The sequence below is a fragment of the Pseudorasbora parva genome, chromosome 7, assembly GCF_024679245.1.
Source record: "Pseudorasbora parva isolate DD20220531a chromosome 7, ASM2467924v1, whole genome shotgun sequence".
NCBI classification, from domain to species: domain Eukaryota; kingdom Metazoa; phylum Chordata; class Actinopteri; order Cypriniformes; family Gobionidae; genus Pseudorasbora; species Pseudorasbora parva.
This window is the reverse complement of record NC_090178.1, coordinates 16451873-16474754: the sequence shown is the minus strand read 5'-3', so window position 1 is coordinate 16474754 and position 22882 is coordinate 16451873. Positions and strand designations below refer to the sequence as shown.

The window sequence follows — 22882 nt, the reverse complement described above, 5'->3', positions numbered from 1 at the left end:
GTTCAATATGTAGCCCTATTGTATGTTGACTAGACATAATCATGTTGGCCAAAATGATGAACAACAATTATAAAACCATCAATCTACTGACATAGGCTACCATAAATGACTGGAATTTTTTAATTGAAGTTCATCTTTAACCATAGTGCTAAAACAATCAGATTGCTCTAAAACCCTTTTTAATTTGTAAAATAAAATAAAAAATAAAAAGTGTAGGCAACCTTTCTCAAATTTCCATCCAAACAAACTGCTAAAAGAGCAGCAAAATATAATGTGCATTCAGTCAGTCATCATAAAATATGAGATAGACCATGAAAACGTATGTATTTATTTACCAAATAATAAAAGGGCATAAAAATTACTTTTTCATTGAAATAAACACAAATTCATCATATAGAAATAACCAAATGGCCCAATTGACCAGTCAGAATCAAGTAGGCTGTTCCAGAGAGCATTCAATAATTTAAAAGCTCAAGCAAAACTTACATTTTGGGGTACGCTGTAAATTAAATGTTCTTTTTTAGCCCTTTTTGGTTAAGTGAAAATATCTAAAACAAAACATTGAAATCCTCCCAATTGAATATGTATAGGTCACCAAATTTTAGAGAACAAAGCCCTCCATCCCCCTCAAAACCACTCAAATGGATGTATTAGTAAGAGAGGCCAATAGCCCATTCTCAAAAAGGAACTAGTCTGAACAAAAGGACTTATACTGAGTCATCTAATAAAGCAAGCTAAACATGTTATTTCATCATCCATCTCCAATTAATTTACTATTTAGTATTCGATATAGCAAAGTATTAAACACATATGTATAATGACTGTATCATAATGAGATATAAATATCAGTGTGGCTCAGAATAATCTTTGTCCGGCCTCCCTTTAAAATGAGACAGATGACCTTTTCATCAGGATGGGAAAAAATGTAACATTCTTTCCTGGTATGAGATCGGTCTCAGACAAAGCCTTTTCTCCTTTCCTCTTAAATCAGTCCACTTTCACTCTTTCAGACCACAACACAGGTCCTAGCCGTTTGTATATATACAAGAGGGGCAATCTTTCTGCTGGATAAATCTTTTCTAACCATCCATTGTCCACTGTAGGATGACGTGAGAGTGAATCAGCGTTCTCATGTGTGGTCATGTTTTTCCCTCCTTTTCCTTTATTTACCCTCCAAAACAAGGCCACACCTGCTCACTCTGGGTTTAACCATAAACTATAACCCTCCCTGACCTTAACAGGCCTTGTCTCGTGGTGTCAGAACATGCCATCAAAAACTATTTGTTGACTAATGCTAGTATTTGAGCTATGTAGTACAGGATCTCATAAAATACATTTTTATTTGATGATAAATAATTTATCCTAATGCATGTGTTTGTGTCATTTTAACCCCAAGATGACTTTCTTTTCCCCAGAATGTGTTAATGTTATCGGGTACCCCAATTCTCTTTGACTTTTATTCTACCTTGTTACACGTCCCGGCCTACAAAAATAGCTTATAAATCTCTTATGTTATCACCAAATATCGGGTTCAATCTTTTTCCCAAATTTTCATCAGGAGAGGTTTTGTATTTCTTTTTTGGAACCGATTGTTCCTGTTAAACATTAAAGCACACTAGTGTAATACACTATTTCCATATTTTGCTGAATAATGACACATTTATCCACAAATAATTATTTGTGGACACAGGTGCAAAAGCTGAGATCAACGAGGACTATGCTCAATCATACAAAACATGTCATAATTCAATCCTAATTAAAAGACTGAATCCTACATTTGCTAATAAGCATAACAACAGATCTCTAATCAATTTTTAAAAGGCAGGTCATTTTTGACCAAGAACACCAAAGGTATTACAGGGTTTTCAACACATCGTAAGGGTTAAAAAAACAAAATCTCAAGATTATAAAATCTGAACACCTGCCTAATTCCCACCCTAGTCTTAAGATTTCTTAAGAGATCTGTTGTCTTGATTCTTATCAAACCCTGCTAAAATAGAACATATTGTTCATGATGATTCCACAGCATTCCCGATATAAACATCCACTCTAGTGTACTGTTCAGAAGTCCACTTGACACTCTGATGTAATTCTGTTAATGTTTAGGGCATGTACCAAACTTGTTGTGCAATAAACCTTAGTCAAGTTAGATATAATTTAGTTTGAAGCCAATAAAAACAAGACTATGAGCGATCGAATGGATCAAAGTTGTGGTCTATGTACATTCTCAGTGGTAACCTTTTTGGTGCCTTTCTTTGTTATGCAAGTGTTCATAGACAACAACTCATATATGTCACAGAATCCTTGTGACATTTCCAGAGCCTCGTTTTCTGACGTAAATAAAAGGCAAAAGGGGAGTGTTATGGGCAGTTTAATCACAGAAAGCATTAAGTACACAGACATGCTCCCTATGACATGGTTTACTTCCTGCTACCTAAGGTTAAACAAAGCAGACTGAAAAATCATACACAATGCATAACCCCCCCCCCCCCCCCCCCAAAAAAAAATAAAATAAAATAAAAAATAATAATAATAATAATAAAAAAATAAAATAAAAATTGATGCATTAAATATTGATTTATCTAAGAAAATGCAATATATCACAAACAGTTTTCAATCAAAACATTTGACAAAGAATTTGATTAGATTTAAAGTTATCATTACCTGTGAACTTGAGTTAAAACTCAATCGATGATATTTACACAATTTAAAGAAATGGTTCACCCAAAAATGAAAATTGAAATCAAGCAGATCCCGGCAGCCAATGACTACCATAGTGGGGGAAAAATGGTAGTCAATGGCTGCAGAGACCTGCTTGGTTACAATTATTCTTCCGAATATCTTCCCGTGCGCTCAGCAGAAGAAAGAAATTCATAAAGGTTTGGAACAACCTGAGGATAAGTAAATGATGACAGAAAGATTTATTTTTGGTTGAACTATACCTTTAAGTGTGGCTTAAATGTTCACATACTTTTTAGGGCAACTGTATCTAATATACAGCAATTGTAAGATACACTCTGATGTCAAGTGACAAAGAGCTTATTAGAAATTACCACAGTGAATGGCAAACCATTTTGAATGCTTATGTATTATTAATTCTATTATAGGGTAAACCCCATAAGAGTTCCATGCAAACCAAATGTACAACTCTAATCACATTACAATCCTTATTAATATCTAATATAAATTAATGAAAAGGAAAAGACATACTACATGAAACTCAGCATTTAAAGTGCCCAAGGTCCATGTTTGACTGTTTGAGTGATGGGAAATCAAGAGCACATGTTGATGATGCAAAGAAGCTTACAGTGTGACATCTGGGTAGAGGATTGCATCATGTAAAGAGGACAGACGGGACAGACAGGTGGGAGGCACAATCCGTGAGTCAGTGAGCTGCCAACTGTGACATCCTGTCAGTCAAAACCTGCAGGTCTTTTGGTTGTGCGGGACTGTCAATTATTTTGAAGACTGTATTAATGTAAAGTCATTGCGAACAGTTAAGGACCGACTTTACTTCAGTATTGTGACGTATTTTCCAAGCAAAACGGAATATTGAATCATAAAAATAGAGGGCGTGGCTTGGTTTTTTCCCACTGGTAATTGATTGTATCTAGAAAAGTGGGCGTTCCATTCAGTTTGTAGCAGACTGACAGTTGGAGGGGATCCCAAACCATCAAACTGACATCATCAGAGAAGCACTTTAAAATCAATTCAGGGTGTCTCCTTCAGATTTTCAGATTTTGATAAAAGATTACAAAGGCAATTTATAAAAAATAAAAAAAAAGTTTTTTTGTGTGAATCAGCTTGCATGGATGTAAGTAGGGTCCATTTTGATTTCATGCTGACTTTAACGTTTGTAAAGAAACTGCAGTTAAAATGTAGTAGGAATCCTGTGCCGCTGGAAATATTCCTTTGTATACCAAACACCTTAAAGAATGTAGTCAAAAATGTGACGCCATGATGTGTCAAGTTGAGGTCTAAAAATTCCTGAACAACATCAAAACATAATCATGAACATAACACCTGCTTCTTTACACTGTTAGGCCTTAAAGGTGCAGTATGTAATATTATGAGGATCTATTGACAGAAATGCAATATGATATCTATGTTGTTAGTGGTGTATAAAGACCTTACATAATGAACCGTTATTTTTTTTATTACCTTTTGAATGAGCCATTTCTATCTACAGTACATACGTCGCGGGTCCCCTTACAGTGAAGTCATCATTTTGTGCCACCATGTTTCTACAGTTGCCCAAACCAGACAAACTACTCTACTGAGTGCTAGTCCCTGTCTGCTGTCTCAGACAACAATATCTTTGTCCTGTGTTGGCCACCGTAGCCTCTCTATGTGATTTCAAAGGGAGGGGTAAGCGGTGGACGGTTACAATTTGCAACCTCACCCCTAGATGGCGCTAAAATGTACACAGTGCACCTTTAATGTGTACAACATTATTCTTATACTTTTGTTATGATTGTGTTTTCTTTAGGGGTTGAGAAAAATACCATACATAGACTGTTTAGATGAAGAAAATGCAGTATGTAAGCAGCTGATTAATTTGACCCCTTGCCAGATGCAAAATATGACAAACATGGGTTTTGAGTTATGTAGCGTAAATTATACTGACAAACTAGATACATATATATGCACTAGATAGGCCTACATACACTTTTATACATTATTATAGATATGTATTTTATACATATACTTTTTATAAATTTACAAGCACAAAGAAATCATCTTCATGAATCATCATATCAGTGGTAGAGCCGATACTATTCTGTGTAACACATCCCTGAAACATTTTTTCTATTGAACACACCCAAGGGTAAACTGGCTTTTAACTTTTTTCTAGAACACACCTTTCATTTTCAGTAATGTGTCCCCTAATGACTCATATGTCAAAACATTAAAAACATTAGTGCATTCGATTATCAGCCTGAACTGATTATCAGACAGTAACTTTTTACAAGCTGAAATATTTAAATGGGTACTTCAGCGCTGGGAAGATGAATCTGTATTTAAACTGGGTCATTAATGTAGTAGAAATGTAAAATTATTTTTTAATTTGGTGCTTTCTAGACTGAGAAAAGACAGAAAATGTATTTATGTATTTTTGTCTCATGGGGATGAAAGACAAACAATGGGTGTTGAATATACTCCAGGGTTTCTACTGATACAAAGCCATATGCTAATCGCTGAAGTAACCCTTTAATTAAAGCCGAATTTTATCAACTGATCCGGTGCAAGGAAGATACAAATGACGACTGTTTTGCGCTCAGCAGAAAATAAGCCCTTTTGTGCAAATGTATACACAATATAAAAATAATTACCATTTTGTACAGAAAAAGCTCATAATTCACTTTATTTTGGAATCATTTTGTTTTGTACTTTTTAATTTAATTTAAAATGTTAAGGATACACCCAGGAGCATGAACAGAGGTGCAAGTAATACCCGTTATTAATGAGGACATGGATGCCACCTGATAAACAGGTCAGCCATATAGGCAGTGTTGGGAAGGTTACTTTGGGAATGTAATAGGTTACAGATTACAAGTTACCCTATTTAAAAAGTATTAAGTAGTATAACTATTTCAATTACTTTATTAAGTAATGTAACTGATTACTTTTCTAATTTCCAGCACTGAAATGCTTTTTTATCACTTGCCATGGTGGCAAATCTCAGACAGGTTGTAGCCTAAAGCTTTCAGCTGCAATTTGGATTTATGTAATTGGCAGACATGGTGCTCTGCAAATTTAAAGAGAACCAATCAAAAGCATCAGAACAGCATCCCTTTACTAAACAGCCTTTAAATGGCAGGAGACATTGCACACATCAAAAACAGGCAAAGCAACAAATGAATATTATTCAACATATCATAGCTTTTTATAGAAAATATTCAGATGTATTGTAATCATTAACATTTTCTTAGTATCTGTAATTCAATTACATATTTTTTCTCAGCAACTAAAATTGTGAACTGTAAATTATTTTATATAATCTAGTTACATGTAACTTGTTACTCCCTAGTTTGCACATAGTTTAGGCTGGAAGTAATCTCAATATCAAGCCAACCTGACAGAAAGCAGATGATCTGAATTAGAGAGATTCATAACAAAATAAGGTTGAACAATCAAATACTAGAACAATCAAAAATTAACAATCAAATCCATGATCACTACATCAAATTCAATGCACAGCACTGCAAGAATTGTGTTGAAAAAACAAAACAAAATAAGCCGTACCATTATTTATGTATATTCTTTTCATTGCAGTTTGTTGTTTAACAAAAAGGCACACAACATCACAAAATCAGCTGCTTAAAACACTGAATTAACATGACCGAACCGGCGGGGACAAACAAGTACCCTCCTGTACAGAATCAGCTCACTTTATTAGATTTAAACAAAAAGACTACGTCTAAACCATTGAAATCTTTGTCCCAATCTGCACTGATCAGCAAAGAGGTCATTGGCAGTGAAGATCATATGCAAAGCAGGCACTGAACCAGGTGGAAGTTAATAAACAGTCAAATGTATCACGTTGCAGACAAATGCCTTTCACTATTTAAAAGATAGTTTAACTCTATAAATTAGAATGTCAATTTCTGGACATTTCACCTCAAAATAACAACAAAAACATTCTGCATTAAGAATGTTGTCCATTTAATATATATATATATTGCATTGTAACAAATCTTTTAATAACAATTAAACACATTTCCTCCCAAAATTCTCATTATAATAACATTTTTGGGTGTTTTTTTACTTTGACTGTATTTTTATTTTAATCAGAACAAATGAAAGAAAGTACAAATACCAAGATGTATAAATAATTTACAATTTAATACATATATTATGCTTTGTGTCAGTTATTGGGCAGAGAAAATGTGCTTAGTTGTGATTACAATAATTTGAACGATGTTAATGGTCCAAAACAGGCTTAAATTTCTTATAAAAAATATAATGACTAATTTCATTTCATTTTTGGGGTATAATATGACATGGCAATGTTTTGACAGGTTTAATGAGATTCAACATTCCCCTTGCCTCTATGTTTGCTTGTGAAATTCTTAAAACAAGTTAAGCCTAAATCAGGAACTACTAACCTGAGTAAAATATCCTCTTCCATAATATTTGTGTCATGTTTCAGTGCTAAAACTGAACAAAGCCTGAATTCAAGGCTGGATTCTAAAGCCTTGTTTCACGGTTTTAGAACAGAGAAAAAGAACTACTTTATGCTAAGCACAGAAGAAATGCCATTCTCTTGCTTTTCTAGAGAGCATGGAAATAATCCATGCCTTGCTTTTTTATTCATATTTTTATATCATTATTATTATTTTTAATAATGAGTTTCTACAGCTGGTTTTTAAGTGACAGTAAACATAACAGCACCATGATAAGGCTGGCGAGGGTTGGCACAGAAACAAACCTTGGAATCAAAATAAATGGAATATCCCTGATGCCAGAAGGGGAGGGATCATTCAATAAAACGGTTTCAAAATAGCAGTTTGGCAAGTTCCAGCAGGAAGGATTCTGCAAAAAGAGTTCATAGTTCAAAACTCGTCTGTTCCTATGGCAACAGGTGGAACAACTGGGCCATTCTGTCAATAAAAAGGCTCTGTGGTGATATTGCTGTTTTTCTTGGTTCTCTTCTCGCCTGAAGACCAAAATGAAAGGCTTCTTTGATTTCAATGAAATAGTATTTTACATATGGAATAAATATGAGAAACTGGTTCTTACATTGCTAGCAGCTTACATAAAAAACCCCAACAAAGAAGAAGATGTGCTGAAGGCAGTCAAACTGCACAATCAGGGCACTTGGCATGTGTCAGCAGAGTTGCCTGGCGTCAACAGACTCAGCAGGGGCAAATATAAACACACAGAGGCACGCAGACAGCTGTTTGGATGCTAACGCCCATCTCATTGTCCATCATTGCCAATATGTCCAGCCCAAATCCGAGGACGAAGAGGCCCTTGCAAAATCTCAGAGATTCACATGAGGAACAAATAAACCCTTTCCTAATGAGGGCTTGTGCTGGCTAGCTAGATAGTTTCTCTAGACCCGGCGCTGAAGCACACTTGCGTGAACCTGCACACATGAGAGCATTTTGAAACATTATGAGGAGTCTTGGGAGTCAGAGTCTTCTTGCTGAAAGGGAACTTTCCCAGACTTTGTCCCCTGCCCTCTTCCTCGCTCCGCAGCCCCGATGATCTCTCCCAACGGCAAGTAGGAGTAGTCCACCCTCTTTTTGCGCGCTTTGCATTTTCTGCACGTCTGGATAAGGTTACCAGCGAGGCTGGCCAGCAGCGACGTTGCCAGGATAGCGCAGACAACCAGCCAGCTTTGTCTGCAAACACATAAACAAAACACTCTCAGGGTGAGGAGTTGCACTTTGACCTCTGACTCCACCGCTGCTGCCCTCAGCCTCCACAAAGCACTTGACTGCAACCATGGAAACACTGCACAATCCCTTACTTGCATGTGAAAGGCCGAGCTGACTAATAAATTCATCTGTGCCACTCTGCTGCCGCAGAGTTGTTTACCAGTACAGTCGGGGCACTTGGTTCAGACTTGTCCAAAAGCCCATTTTGCTAAACACGGGCCTGGAATTTGTCAGAGTGAATTTCCTTTGCAATAATCAAGTTACTCAAATAGGGTCAGATAGGGAATGTTATAATGACAAGTTGTTGGAGATAACAGATTTCCCATGCTGTGGAAACTGTTGTTTTAAGGCATAGGAAAAAAACATGTCATATAATTGTACCCGACGTTAGTTTTTGAAATAGAAACATTTCCACACTAAAAATGAATCAGATGATCACCAGAATGTTCTCAACAATTTCACCACACAATTTACTTCTTCAAAACGTCATGTTCTAAGGCTACAACTCAATACATCACATAGATTAGTAGATTAATATACATTTAATAAACAAAACAAAAACAAACAAACAAAAAAAATATGTTTAGAAATATATTTTCTATTTTAAAATATATATATTGGCAAAAGTTTTGGGATGATCTGCCTTTACATGCACATGAAATTTTAATGACATCCAATTCTCAATCTGTAGAGTTTAATATGGAGTTGGCCCATTCTTTGCAACTATAACAGCTTCAACTATTCTGAAAAGGATTTACACAAGGTTTAGGAATGTTTTTATGGGATTTTTGGACCATCCTTCTAGAAGCACATTTGTGAGGTCAGGCACTTATGTTGGACGAGAAGGCTTGGCTCGCAGTCTCTGCTCTAATTCACCACAAAGGTGTTCTATCGGGTTGCGGTCAGGACTCTGCTGGCCAGTCAAGTTCCTCCACACCAAACTCACTCATTCGTGTCTTTATGCCCGGCAAATCGAGCTCGGAGCACGGTGGAAACTGTGGTGGCACACTGTGGTGGCACACTGTGGTGTGATTGAAAAGGGCACTTTCACTTTCCCTTTCAAAGGGGCAGGGGCTCAAGCCCCCCCGGCCCCCACCTTGTGCACGCCACTGCTCTGCAGAAAGTTGGCGACTTCGGTGCACTGTTCGCCTCAGCATGTGCTGACTCGCTCTGTGATTTTATGTGTTCTACCACTTTGTGGCTGAGTTGCTGTTGTTCCCAATTGCTTCCACTTTGTTATAATACCACTAGCAGTTGACTGCAGAATATTTAGTATTGAGAAAATTTCATGAATGGACTCACAGTACCACGCTTGAAAACAGCGTCAGAAGTTCGGAAACATAGGTCGACAGCTATATGTAAAAGCCCAAATTTTAAAATATTGATAGTAAGGGGTAGTAAAATCCAATCAAAGTCATGTGTCAGTCATATTTTATGTATTTTTTCACATAAATGTCTATAACTCCAAAACTAAATGAGATATTTTCACCAAAATTGCATCTATGGGCTCACTCCGAGGACAACAAATTGGTATTATTATGCCTCTTGGTGGTGCTATAATTAAACAAAACATGTAATTGACTCTACACAACTCAATGTATTAGCGTGGGGTTTAAACTTTTTGCTTAAAAATTGTTTCCAAATGTATGTACTCATTTTTGCAGTTGGTCTGCTGCTAGCTTCCTTGTTTGCTTTTGATGTGCTTGGCCACGGTAATGGCTGCTTGCAGCTATATTTTTTTATTGTAATTGCTATACATACAAATTTACATATTCTTCTGACAGTATTAACATTGTGGCTGCTGTTTTGGCGCGTGTGTGTGTGTGTGTGTGTGTGTGTGTGTGTGTGTGTTTGGGGGGTATGGACACTTACTCAGATAAATAAGTTCTGGGAGCATGAGCTTCCTCCTCTTGTCTCCATTCCCTCCACATCTGGGTAGCCAGACAGTGACCAGCTGAAAGTATGTGGGAAAGAAAAACAATGTTTTTAAATCAAATCCCTTGTTGGTACAACAACTCTCCCCTACAGGGATATTTCTCCTTTCCCCCCTTTACTAACTTCAGATGTAACTGTGGGAAACAAAGTGTAAGTGCAACTGTTTTTTTGGTGGTGGTAAATCAGTGATGTGTGTCTGAATTTGCATGTGAAATACTTGACAGCCATTTGTTGCACTTCTTACTGTCTACAGGTCTAATACAGCTTGTGTTGCCCCATTATTCGATAACAGCTTTTGGAAAGTTCTGTGTAAATTGTGAAGACAGAAACCTTGTTAAAAATAATGAGTTGTTTTTGCAGATCCAAGTCGCAATTTACTTTTTGGATGGACATTTTGAAAATTATACAGTAGCATTTGACATAGTATCCAGTATTTTTTCAAAGTGCAACACATTTTATATATCCAAACATCGAAGAAAGATCCATCTGGATTTCTCATGATATAAAATTCTTCATGTGTAGTGAATAATGGAGAAGGCTGTCATGCTGAAGACAGGGAGAGATAAGCAGAAAGCTGTTCACGTGCACAGCAGACAGGAGATTCCAATCATAATGTGCCTGTGGTGTAAAGGGAATGGCTGTTCCTGAACTCCAGAGCACAAGGGTTTGGGGCTTTTTATTTCTCTACAGGGAAGTTTGAGAATGCATCTTCTTCTCACATTAAATGACAGAGGTCAGAGATTTAAGATAGAACAAGCTGACAGGGTTTTTTTTCTGGTCTTGACACAAACATAGCTTCTGTCACAGAGGTCAACAGTAACACAAGAGGCTGTTGGGTAAACTGTGATTCTCCAAGGTCTCTTTTCTCAACCCCCCCTCCACAAACACCCAGCGGCTTTGTTTATCAAAGACTGTTTGAGTTTGCGTGTGTGTGCGCAAGTTTGAGTAGAGAGTTTGCAATCATGTGATGGTGAATGTGCAGACAGTGAAAGAGAAAATGAAAGCTGATATTTTGCAGAATGTCAGTAACTAAACAGTTGATGGTGCCCATTGATTTCATCGTATTCTTTTTTCCATGCTTTAAAAATCAATGAAGCCCTATCGACTGTTTGGTTACCCCTATTCTTTCAAATATTTTCTTTTGTGTTCAGCAGAAGAAAGACATTCACACAGTTTTGGAAAATGTGAGTAACTTATGACATTTTGGGATGAACTATCCGTTTAAGCTTATGTAACAATCTTTTTTTGTAATAAATTGCATTTAATGGATGGGTTAAATGAATTGCTATAGTGAAAACATTTTCAGGGAATCACAGCTCATGAAAATCAGCCCAGACTTTAGTGAAAAAATGCTGGTGGTAAATGGAAGGCTTATATTTCAGTCAAATGGCGTGCCATGGTCTACAGTATAGGAGCGTGGACATTCACTAGCCTTCACACACATATAGAAGGACATTTAGGAATGCTGATGGCCAGTCTATAAGTAGAGAGCGTTATGTGCCGAGGAAGTGTGAACATTAAACTGATCTATAGAGACGTCACACAGGGAATGTGTTGTTTACATGTCGTGTGAGTGCTAATAGGGGCTGCACCGCACCTCTGTGCAGACTGAAGTTTCTCTCTCCCTGGTATGTAGTATTGCAGCTTCCAGTGACGGGGTTGCATGGGCACATGTCGTGACATTGGCACGGCTGCTTGCAGTTCAGTCCGAAGAAGCCAAGCAGGCACTCTGGGAGGGCAAAGAGAACAAAGACATAGTTAAATCCAAGATTTTAGAAGCTGTTTCTATTATGCCATTTTATATGATATATTTGACCAAAATCTGCAGCATTGCATGCATCACTCATGGATAAGTTCATAGCATTTGTGCTTATATGAGTATAGATTATATAAGATTTTAGATTAGCAACATGCTAATGTAAAACTATTGGAATCAATGATGAGCGTTGGTCGAGTCATTTGTGGGTGAATGTAATTTCACCAAGTACAACATGTTCCTGGGTCAACATCTTTGTTGATCCTGGAACAACATTCCAATCAACCAATCAGATTTGAGGGACAAGTTTACAGTTTACGTCAAGTTTAGGCTCACAACCAGGGTTAGGTGGTTCTACATAAGTGTTATTCACCTATCATTTCCCTGCTTTTAAGGATATGTAATGGGTAGGTTTATGTTAAGGGTAGGGATAGGACTACATTTTCTGACAGGAATTGACCCAGGAACACTTACTTAAATCACAGGGACCTCATTTGTGTGCTCATTTGTAAGTTCCCCAACAGCGTTTCAAATCAGTCAAATGAATGCAGAAAAAGTAATTACATATATATTCAATCAAACATTGAATCCAAAATAATTCCAAAATCTCCTAAACATTTACCTGAAAATAAATCTCCTAAATTTTTTCATTACTTTTTCGCCACATTAACCCGACACTCAGTACACTCATTTGCATGTTAAATATGTTTATCAACGGTGCCTTTATTGTTTATAAAAGAAAACCGGTTGAGATAAGACTGCATACCTTGCTCGCAGGATTCTCCATGGAAACCAGCAGGACAGGTGCACTGTCCATGGACTGGATCACACAAGCCTCCGTTTGTGCATGTGCATGTCTGTTTGCAGCCATCACCATAGAAACCTGCCGCACATACTGCAAGGATGCAGATGATATTGGGGGATAAGGAACGTTCAGATGAAAATACTAGCTTAAACTCATTAAAATAGCTGACTGTAACAAATATGGTGCAAGTTGCAACCAAAAGAAAAAAAAGCCAAAATATATTTGACAATTTGACAAGTCTGAATATGTGTGATAGCCAACTTTTCCTTTACCTTGGCTACAGTTTAAACCCATCCATCCAGCATCACACACACATCCATCTATTCAGAGACAGGGATAAGAAGAGACAAACAGATAGAGAATGGGGTTATCCGAAAAATACTACCTTTAATGCCAGAGTATTTTCTGTTATAAAACATTCAGTAACTACAAACAATATGTCAGCATTTTTATTTATTTTTTTGGACAGTAATATGCAACAGATGCAGCCTTATACAAGCCAAAGGAGTCACCATGTATTCCAAACACAAAATGATACTAAACTGTTGGTGACATTTGACTTAAAGACTTTTTGTATAATATTGTCCTGTTCCCCACGTACATACTATGCACTTATTATAGTAATTACAATAACTGGGTTATAGCTAGTTGCTAACCCTAACCCTAAATCAAACCTTAACCTATGTAGTTATCTTATATTACCCAGTACGGCCCCTCTTTATATTAGGTGGTTTTAAGTACTATGTACTTACATCAAAAAATAAGTACAATGTACTTACTGTGTTCAAATTGTATTGCAAAACACCTTTGCTGATATTGAGGTGAGATACGGGTAGAGTTAGGGACAGGTGTGGTGATATGGGTGAGTTTAAGGGTAATATTATGATTATTATGTAGTATGAAATGTTAGTACATAGTAGTTAAGGGCACCTAATATAAAGTGGGTCCCCTAGTAGGCAAGTACACTGTAAGTACATGTGAGTGCACTGCACATACTGTAAAATAAAGTGCAACTAATATTTTTACTATATATTATACTGCATATAAAGGCTGCCATAAAGTCCTCTTGTGATCTAAAGAAGTGTACGAGAGTGACCTACTCTCAGTGCAGATCCCGTGTTCTCCGCATTCAGCCTGGCATGTGAGATTGGCACATCCTGTCCCACTCCAGCCCCGCTGGCACACGCACTGGCCCTCCACGCAGCGCCCGTGACCGCTGCAGTCCTCCGGCTGGCACAGCCTCTCATGAACACACAACACAGTGGATACCGCCCGTGGGCAGCGCCACTTCGGAGGTTCACTAAAGGCAAAAATTGTCATCAAATTGACAAACACACCACACTGTTGTTTATATACTTATCTTTTTGCTGTCGCTTCTACATACCAGTGGTCTGAAGGGTAATTGGCCAGGGATCCGTTGAGGATGTAAGTGGCCGAACCGCCTCCATCCAGATTGATAGCGTTAATGACATTCTGATCCTTCAGAAACTTTGCCACTTGCCAGAGGTTCATTCTGCAAAGACAGTAGTTTACTAAGCAAATGTAAATCAAACTGAAAGAGCTAAACTGTACCAGAACTCCTGGTATGCACTACAAATGTGCACTGTCCATCCAGATTTAAAGGGTGTACAGTGGTTTGAATAAAGTTTTTAAGCTGAAATTTATGAAAACTAAGCTGCAAAAAAAGATTCAGAAATCAGATATAATATCATCTATATATCATAATTTAGATATAATACCATCTATAATAATGGTAATTTACATACAAATCTTTTGTTTAATTTAATATTTAAGTGCAATTTTAAGTGAGTTTAATTAAGGGACCCTAAATCAGTAGAAACAGTAATTTAAAAAATACAGTAGAATAACAGCATTTATATGAAACAGGAATCTTTTACAACATTATAAACCTCTGATCACTGTAATGCATCTTTGCTGATAAAAGTATTACATTTTTTTCCAGAGAAAGAAAGACATCTTACTGACCCCAGAATTTTGAATGGTATATTATGTTTTTGCTGCAAGAAACCCTGAATAACATTTCAAGTGCACTCAAGAGAAAATAAAAAGCTAATAAAGTCTTTATTATGGCATCAGTGGAAAAATGATTCATATCTGCTGTTTATGCTTCTTTTGAGGCAATAAATCATTCTGGTTTAGTTTGTGTTGTAGCATGCACAGACAGAGGCAGGGGAGAAACCAATGTTTACAGTGATAAGCAGCTGAGATCAGCGCAGGATCAAAGTCCTTTCTCACCCTCTTATACCCGTCTGACCATCGACGTGAAAGAAGATGAGTTTCCCTTCTGCATCATGACCTACTGCCGTACGGGCAGATATCACATCCACAAACTCTTTGAATGTTCCTGCAACATGAAAGATGAATGACCTATTAAGTCTTATATTATAATCTTTGAGTATGTATGTGAGAAGTACCTGAAATCTGAACTAATGTTGATTTTTTTTTTCTTAGAGTTGATAGACTCTGGGGTCAACATATTTTAGGGAGCCAGATAAACAAGCTATGAAGTCCAATCTTACCAGTCTCCTGTGTTTCGTCACATTCGGCCTGAATGCTCTCGCTGATGTAGATCGTACCGTTTCTCAGCAGCCACACCACCCCACTGATCAACTGAACAAAGGGATTTACTTGATCCAGTAAATCATCCTCAGAAAGGTAACTAAAATATACAGGAAAAAAAGAGGGTGAGATTAAAACGAGGTGGAGCAACCTAATAGAAAAAGCCATTAGCTAGTAGCTCACACTATCATTTCAAGAGTTTGGAGTAATATATATATTTTTTTTATATATATTTTAACATTTTATTTATTCCTGTGATGGCAAAGATACATTTTCAGCATCATTACTGCAGTGTTCAGTCACATGATCCTTCAGAAATCATTCTAATATGCTGATTTGGTGCTCAAGAAACATGAGTCTTGAAAACAGTTGTGCAGCTTAATATTTTTGTGAGAATCTTTTGTAGCATTATAAATGTAACGGTAGTGTACATCACAGCCCAGCAAAACTACACTTGACAGATCGCACTATGGACGGAAACAATGAAGGCACTTTCAAAAACAAATAAATCCAGCTACTTCCTTACAAAAACGTTGATGGTTTGGAAAGGCAATAAAGTATCAATATTAGCACAACCCAAGGCACACAGACAATAATTTGCTACTTTCTGCTGTTAGCCAGACTCTATTTTAGTGGGAGAGAACAAGCATTTTACTTCACACATGTAACAAAACTGCATATAAAAACAAGTATTTTTTTGGTCCGTTTTGTCAGAAAAGACTGTAATGTGCATGTCTGTTAATGCCTGACTTTGTTTATATGCTAGTACACCCAAAGCTAACAGACATGGACTAAAAGCCACAAAATGTCAATTTTTAACACCAGGCTGGTTGAGAAAGTCTTTCCCCTATAATAACTCTATTGTAATTCACTTCAGATAAAAGCGTGAAAAATTACTAATTAGCAAAAAGCAAAGGAAAAACATTTGATTTGATAAGGATTATCAGTGCCAGCAAAGCCACACATAAACTTTACTGACAGCGGTTATGCTGTTTTCATTCCTTAAAGCTCATCCAGGTGACTGTCCAAATATGCTATGTAAACACCTTATCAAACACCAGGCTCTTAACGTCATAATGAATGACGAGACACCCCGGGTACATGGAGTTCCAAAGTACTGGCTATTATTAAGAGCACTGGTGCGTTATGCAATATTGCCTTGTTTTTGTAAGGTTTCTATTTTAGGAAACAGATGTTCTAAGGGCCCTGTGTTCCCATGACTGACTTCCTCTGAATTCTGCACCCATATTTAGGTTGAGGTTAGTTCTGAAGGCTGCTAGAACACCCTGCAGTAGAGGAAACCACTTTGTGCTTACAGACGTACACTTTAAGTACACATCTGTCTCACTTTATATTGGCTGTCTTCAATGACTAACAATGTCAAATGCACTAACATTTAAATTAATAATTTGATACAATGCACTTATTGTGTACATACATGTTTTTATATTGTACTTATATTTAATAAATACCTGAATGTAATTACAGCTGTAATTCATTTCTCTAATTACATCTATAATGACACTGTTGAACCTTCCTTTGCCCCTTAAAGGGATAGTTCAACCAAAAATGAAAATTACCCCATGATTTACTCACCCTCAAGTCATCCTAGGTGTATATGACTTTATTCTTTCAGATGAAAATAATCAGACTTATATTAAAAAGAGTCCATGCTAATCAAAGATTTATAATGGCAGGGAGGATAGTTGCTCTGCTCTGTTGAGTCCATAAAAAAACATCTGTCCGTCAAATAACGTGCTCCACACGGCTCTGGGAGGTTAATAAAGGCCTTCTGAAGCAAATTGTTGTGTTTTGTAAGAAAAACATACATATTTAAAAAAATGTTTCATTAAAGAATCCGGCTGATCGTCAACCGTGGAAAAGTTTTGAAAGTGCACAACGTCGGCCTATCGTAACTGGTAGTGTAAGCCTTTGAACTGCAGAGGCACTTTCAACACTTTTTCTATAAACTGAATACGGAAGGTGATCGGCCAAAACTTTAATTAATAAAGTTTTAATTATGGATATTTTTCTTACACAAATACATCAATTCACTGCTAAAGGCTTTTATTAACCTCCTGGAGCCGTGTGGAGCACATTATTTGACGGACAGATGCATTTTTATGGAGTTCAAAAACAGAGCAACAATCCCTGCCATTATAAAGCTTGGATTAGCCAGGACGATTGTGTTCGTCTGAAAGAAGATTGTCATATACACATAGGATGACTTGACGGTGAGCAAATCATAGGCTAATTTTCATTTTTGGGTGAACCATCCCTTTAACTCAACCTTACCATCCCACTAACCCTGTCCCTGACCTTATCTGTATCCCACCTCAATAGCAGTAAAAGTGTTTTGCAATACAACAGAGTACATTGTACTTATTTTTGATGCAAGTAGTTAAAGACATCTAATTTAAAGTGTGACTAGATCTTCTTTTGTGTTCCATATTGACAGAATCTTCACTTTTGGATGACCTATCCCTTTAAGAGTGCAATGCAGATATAAAAGCACAGCTTAATTATAGGCAGGTCAAAAGTACACCAGCACCCAACCCGAAAAGACTAGCTCAAATTTCTATTGTTTCTTGGGTCTCCACACAAAAACAAACCCTGTGGTAATGCAAAACATTGAAAGGGCCAGGAAAAAGACTGCAAAGAGCGAGACCTCAGGCTATGTCCTTACCCAAACACTAATGTCCCATCCTTTCTGATGCCAAACTGAGCATTTTGAATTCCTCCACTGTTCCTTACTAGTTTCCCATCACTTACAACATTCCCTAAACACTGCCCGGTGTGAGTGTTAAAGTAGCCTCCATTCTGGGCGATGAGGCACTTTCTAGTTTTGGCAGTGAGCTCCACCAGCTCTTTGTTATTCTGCTTGCACCCTCCAGGGCCTCCTGGTTCCAGAATGGACACGGTTCTCAGTGGGTCATGCACCTCTGTGATGTGGCCGCTCGCCCATCTGTGAGCACCAGAGTCATCGGTGATGTCGGAGATGAATATATTCGACTTGAACACTGGAGAGTTAGAGTGTTTGCTTGCTGCCCAGGTTTCGTGGGTTACGTTGCCATGGGCGATGGGCTGACAGTCTCTCACGTGGCGGTGAGAATGAGATGGGCCGTGGGATTTGGTGTAGGGTAACAAGAGGTCATCATCCAAAGAATGTCTGTCAAGAAAATGTGGAAAATGAACATGATTAAATAAGGAATAAAGAGCAAATTGTGTTTGCTAAGCTAGTTAGGTTAACTTGGTACTTATGTGTGTTACTGATTCAGAAAGAACACATTCCACCCTAGTTGTACAAAGTAGCATGTGGATGTTGTTCATTCTTTTGCAGCGCAAACACATTTTCTTGTTCCTTTTAAAGAAACCTGCAATATTGCATATTTCTCAATCTGAACCTAAGACAATGTTTTCTGTGGAAAAAGTAAAATCACTTTACTAGGTTCAGTATTGTTGGGATCCTCTTACACTATGCAAATGCAAGATGCAAATTAGCTGTAGATTCAGTTGGAGTGCAGTACTGTACTGCAAGTGTGTGTACACAAAGCTTAATGAAACAAACAACTAATAATGCTTTAAAATTAACTAAATTACCAATCTGCAAAATTATCTTAAATTTCTGTATTGTGGTGGTAAAAGTTCAAAACCAATTATTTTAACAATGCATTTGAGCAAATTCACACCTTTTGGATGTAAGCTTGAGAAAAACTCTTTATACTCTGCCTCTAAAGAGTTCAAAAACAGACAGCAAGGAATTCTGTTTCATATTTAGGTAACTTTAAAATAGAATGAAAATAACATAGCTATACATTACTAACATTAGGCATATACTTTAGCACATACAATATATTGACCAAATGTTTGGGACACCTGCCTTTACATGCATGTGAACTTTGATGACATCCCATTCTTAATCTGTAGAGTTTAATATGGAGTTGGCCCACTCTGTGCATCTATAACACTACAGCTTCAACTTTTCTGGGAAGGCTTTCCACAAGCTTTAGGAGTGTGTTTATGGGAATTTTTGACCATTCTTCTGAAGCATTAAAAGTAATTTTCCCTGGAACTAAAGGGTCACGCCCAAACCCTGAAAAAACCCATTCTATCCCCCACCCACCAAACTTTACACTTTACAATGCAGTCAGGAAATTACTGCTCTACTGTCATCCGCCAAACCAAGACTCGTCCTTTGGATTGCCAGACAGAGAAGCGTGATTTGTCATTCCAGAGAACATGTCTCCACTGTTTTAGAGTCCAGTGGCTTTACACCACTGCATCTAAGGCTTTGCATTGCACATTTTCACAAATGTTTGTAGAAGCAGTCTGCGTGCCTAGGTGCTTGATTTTATTCACCTTTGGCCATGGAAGTGATTGCAACACCTGAATTCAATGATTTGGAAGGGTTTCTCAATACTTTTGGCAATATAGTGTATATAGAGAATTTAAAAAATAAACAACAGAAATAAAGATAATCATTATGTTACATTTACGCAGATGTTTACAGGCATTTTTTGTATGTTGATCAGATAGTGTTGGTATTATTTTTCAGTCAGTTAGCTGTAGCGACTTCTGTGCCACAAGTGGCACCAAGTGAATTTCAAAACTATGACTGTTCCGAATAAGCTTCTCAAACATGTTTTCTAAACACCAACCCCTTGTGTCGAGCTAATACAGCCATTGGCAGCTTTCTCCAAGTTCTCTGATTGAATTGAATCACTTACAGCATCTTTAAAGCAGCACCCGGTAACTTTTCAACCTTCATAATATATTTTCAAGACTCTTGGACGTGCGAGCCCAACTTTGTTCGTCGGATATTATAATCATTACCGAAGCAGCACAGACAAATAAGAAAGAAAAGGTTTTGTTGGAGGAAAGCAATAAGAGGAAACGAAAAAGTGATGGGATTAAAGGCAGGACGAGGATCAACATTGGACCAGCGTTTGCTCGTTGGCTTGAGCTGAAGGAGCGTTCCGACCGATGCTGACCTGCTTGTTATGGTGATTACCTACCATGCAAACATTGAATTGAAGTATCATATAGATTCTGTAAAGGGGTAACCAATAGACTACTATTATGACGCTGGCTTGTAAATGTGAGCATTGTGATTATTTGGCGTTTGAAAAAAAAAAAATCCATGAAATTATATTCATATGACATGCTGAAAGATATGCCACTGACTGTACCTGGGATGAAGACATTTCACACGCGACGCCAGAAGAACACCTGCATGTGAACTCCTCTTGCAGTGTTCAGGTTAACTGTTAGTGCTGCACCAACCCGCGGGGCCACTTTTATGAAGTTATTTGGCCCGCACCGCACCACTGTATATATTTTTACAACCCGCCCCGCACCAGCGACCATTAAATAGACTTACGGGGTCCACGGGTTATGAGACGACCCGCGCATTACTGGTTCAGGGCTATCAGGGTTGTCATGTCAACGAATGCACGCGCGATGGCATCCCCTGTTGTAGGATGACAGAGCTTACGACAGTAGTTGAGGACATTATTTTTTCTAAGCTGTAGGGGGACCCCGAGAGCAAAAGTTGCCAAGTGCTGCTTTAAGAAAAGAAGGATATCATTAAACTGAAACCTTGTTTATAATTGTAGGCCTCTTTACTATTAATTGTGAAATCACAGTTAGAATTATTTTTAAAAATACATATTTTACATATATTTTAAACTAAAATAATTTCCAGAAATTAGAATGTGTTTTTCCCCAGAGTCTAGCATACTTTCCAAAGCATATTTTTCACTGGGAGTGCCAATTTAAAAAACAACAACAACAACAACAACAACAACAAAAAAAAAACAGCAGCATGACAAGGTACAGAATATCTATTTCATGATGAGCTCTGAGTGCTCAAAATGTTTTTACCTGTTGGCGAGAGTTGAAGAATGTTCAACTTTGGGTAAAACAGTAAAGCGCTTATCACTGTCTTACATGGCTAACTTTAAACTAGTCTTAGCGATTCATGCAACTGGCCAGAAGAGCGCTGGCGTTTTCAGATAGCTAAAAATGCTTTAGTGGACACACAGCCTTGGTTTTCTAAACCTGACTTTTGACCTTTTTTTAGGATGCGGTCACTTAAAATGATCTTATAGCAAAAGTGAAAATCAACAAGACTTTTATTTTACAGTGTACCCTACGTAACTTGATTTTGACCTGTTTAATCCAAATTTTTGCAGCATTCTCTGCTTGTCAATGTAGTGAGGCAATTAGGGAGTGGGTATCTTTCCTGACCTCTGCTTACTGGTTAAAATGTATCAAACCTTCCAAACTGACGTAGGATAATGAACCCAAATGCGTGACTTCCACAACAATCCATAGCTTGTATTTTTCACCTCAACCCTCATCCTCTCTTCTTTTATCCTTCTTGATATTCAGCTTCTTCCTTTCTTACTACAACCTCATTTTCTCATGCACTGTCGTCACAACAAGACTTTCTGGAAAAGGTACAGCTTTTCCTCTCCGTCTTCTATAAAACTTAATAACATAAACCCAAAACACAGGCAAAAAAGTAATTATTAAACTGCCTGCGAGTACTGAGATTTGCCAGCTACACAGAACATCAGTATCACCTACAAGGACGTTGTCATTATGCATGATAATGACGCACACATTTTGTTTGGTGTTTGATATATTGTTTTTACAAAAATGTGCATTAAAAATTACCAAAAACGTTTTTTTTTTTTTTAACTGAATTTATTTTTTAAACTGAATTTATAGACCTATATTTTTGTGTTGTCTAAAATGTACTCACTAAGGACCTTCACAGCATGTGACCAAACGGGTTGTCTCTTTCACTTTCTTGTTGCCGAAAATGTCAAACACATGGCAGTTTTTAATTGTATTGGCTGAACGAGATTTCATGATGTTACTAAAATTATTATTAGTTAAACATTATTGTATTTTAAATGCAATGTTCTAAACGTCATTTATAAATGTTCCATAGAGGGCTTATAAGAATCAAAAAGGAAAATTGCAACGAGAGTTAGCAAAATTACATCAAAACTACAAAATACAATAACCCCAGATGAACATCCTACACAATTGTTTTCTAAATTTCCATCCCAACCATGCGTTTGGAAACACTATACAACTTCAAGAGTTTTGATCGCCATCATAACGGCAGTAACGTTACATGACATTTTCCTTACCGGATGTCTTTGCACTGGCACAAACATACTCCTAGACATATTACAAACAAAGAAATTTGATCGAAATTCACAAATGATGTTGCCATAAGACATATGTACAACACATTAAAAAAATAAAATAAGTTACTATCCCGTTTCTATCCACTCGCTTCGGTGAAAGGACTGTCATGTGTGTTGGTCATATGACGAGAACCACATGATCAAGCCAACTGATCTTATCTGTCAATCATTTCTTCTCCCTAAGCGCAAACAA

The 22882-nt window shown here is 37.3% G+C and overlaps 1 protein-coding gene across 2 annotated transcripts; it reads right to left on the bottom strand.

Annotated features, from left to right (window-relative positions):
- Positions 1–5778: 5778 nt before the first annotated feature.
- Positions 5779–22811, bottom strand: nagpa (N-acetylglucosamine-1-phosphodiester alpha-N-acetylglucosaminidase). Of its 2 annotated transcripts, XM_067448312.1 has the most exons (11): positions 22630–22811; positions 18150–18632; positions 15424–15563; positions 15140–15248; positions 14268–14396; positions 13984–14183; positions 13156–13203; positions 12845–12973; positions 11920–12051; positions 10260–10341; positions 5779–8351 (listed from the first exon to the last, which is right to left on the bottom strand). In XM_067448312.1, the coding sequence occupies exons 1-11, from the start codon at positions 22713–22715 to the stop codon at positions 8120–8122; spliced, it is 1770 nt and encodes a 589-aa protein (XP_067304413.1). In that variant the 5' UTR covers positions 22716–22811; the 3' UTR covers positions 5779–8119. The 2 variants fall into 2 exon arrangements, with proteins under 2 accessions (XP_067304413.1, XP_067304414.1); XM_067448313.1 differs by lacking the exon at positions 22630–22811 and having other exon boundaries at positions 18404–18579.
- Positions 22812–22882: the final 71 nt, after the last annotated feature.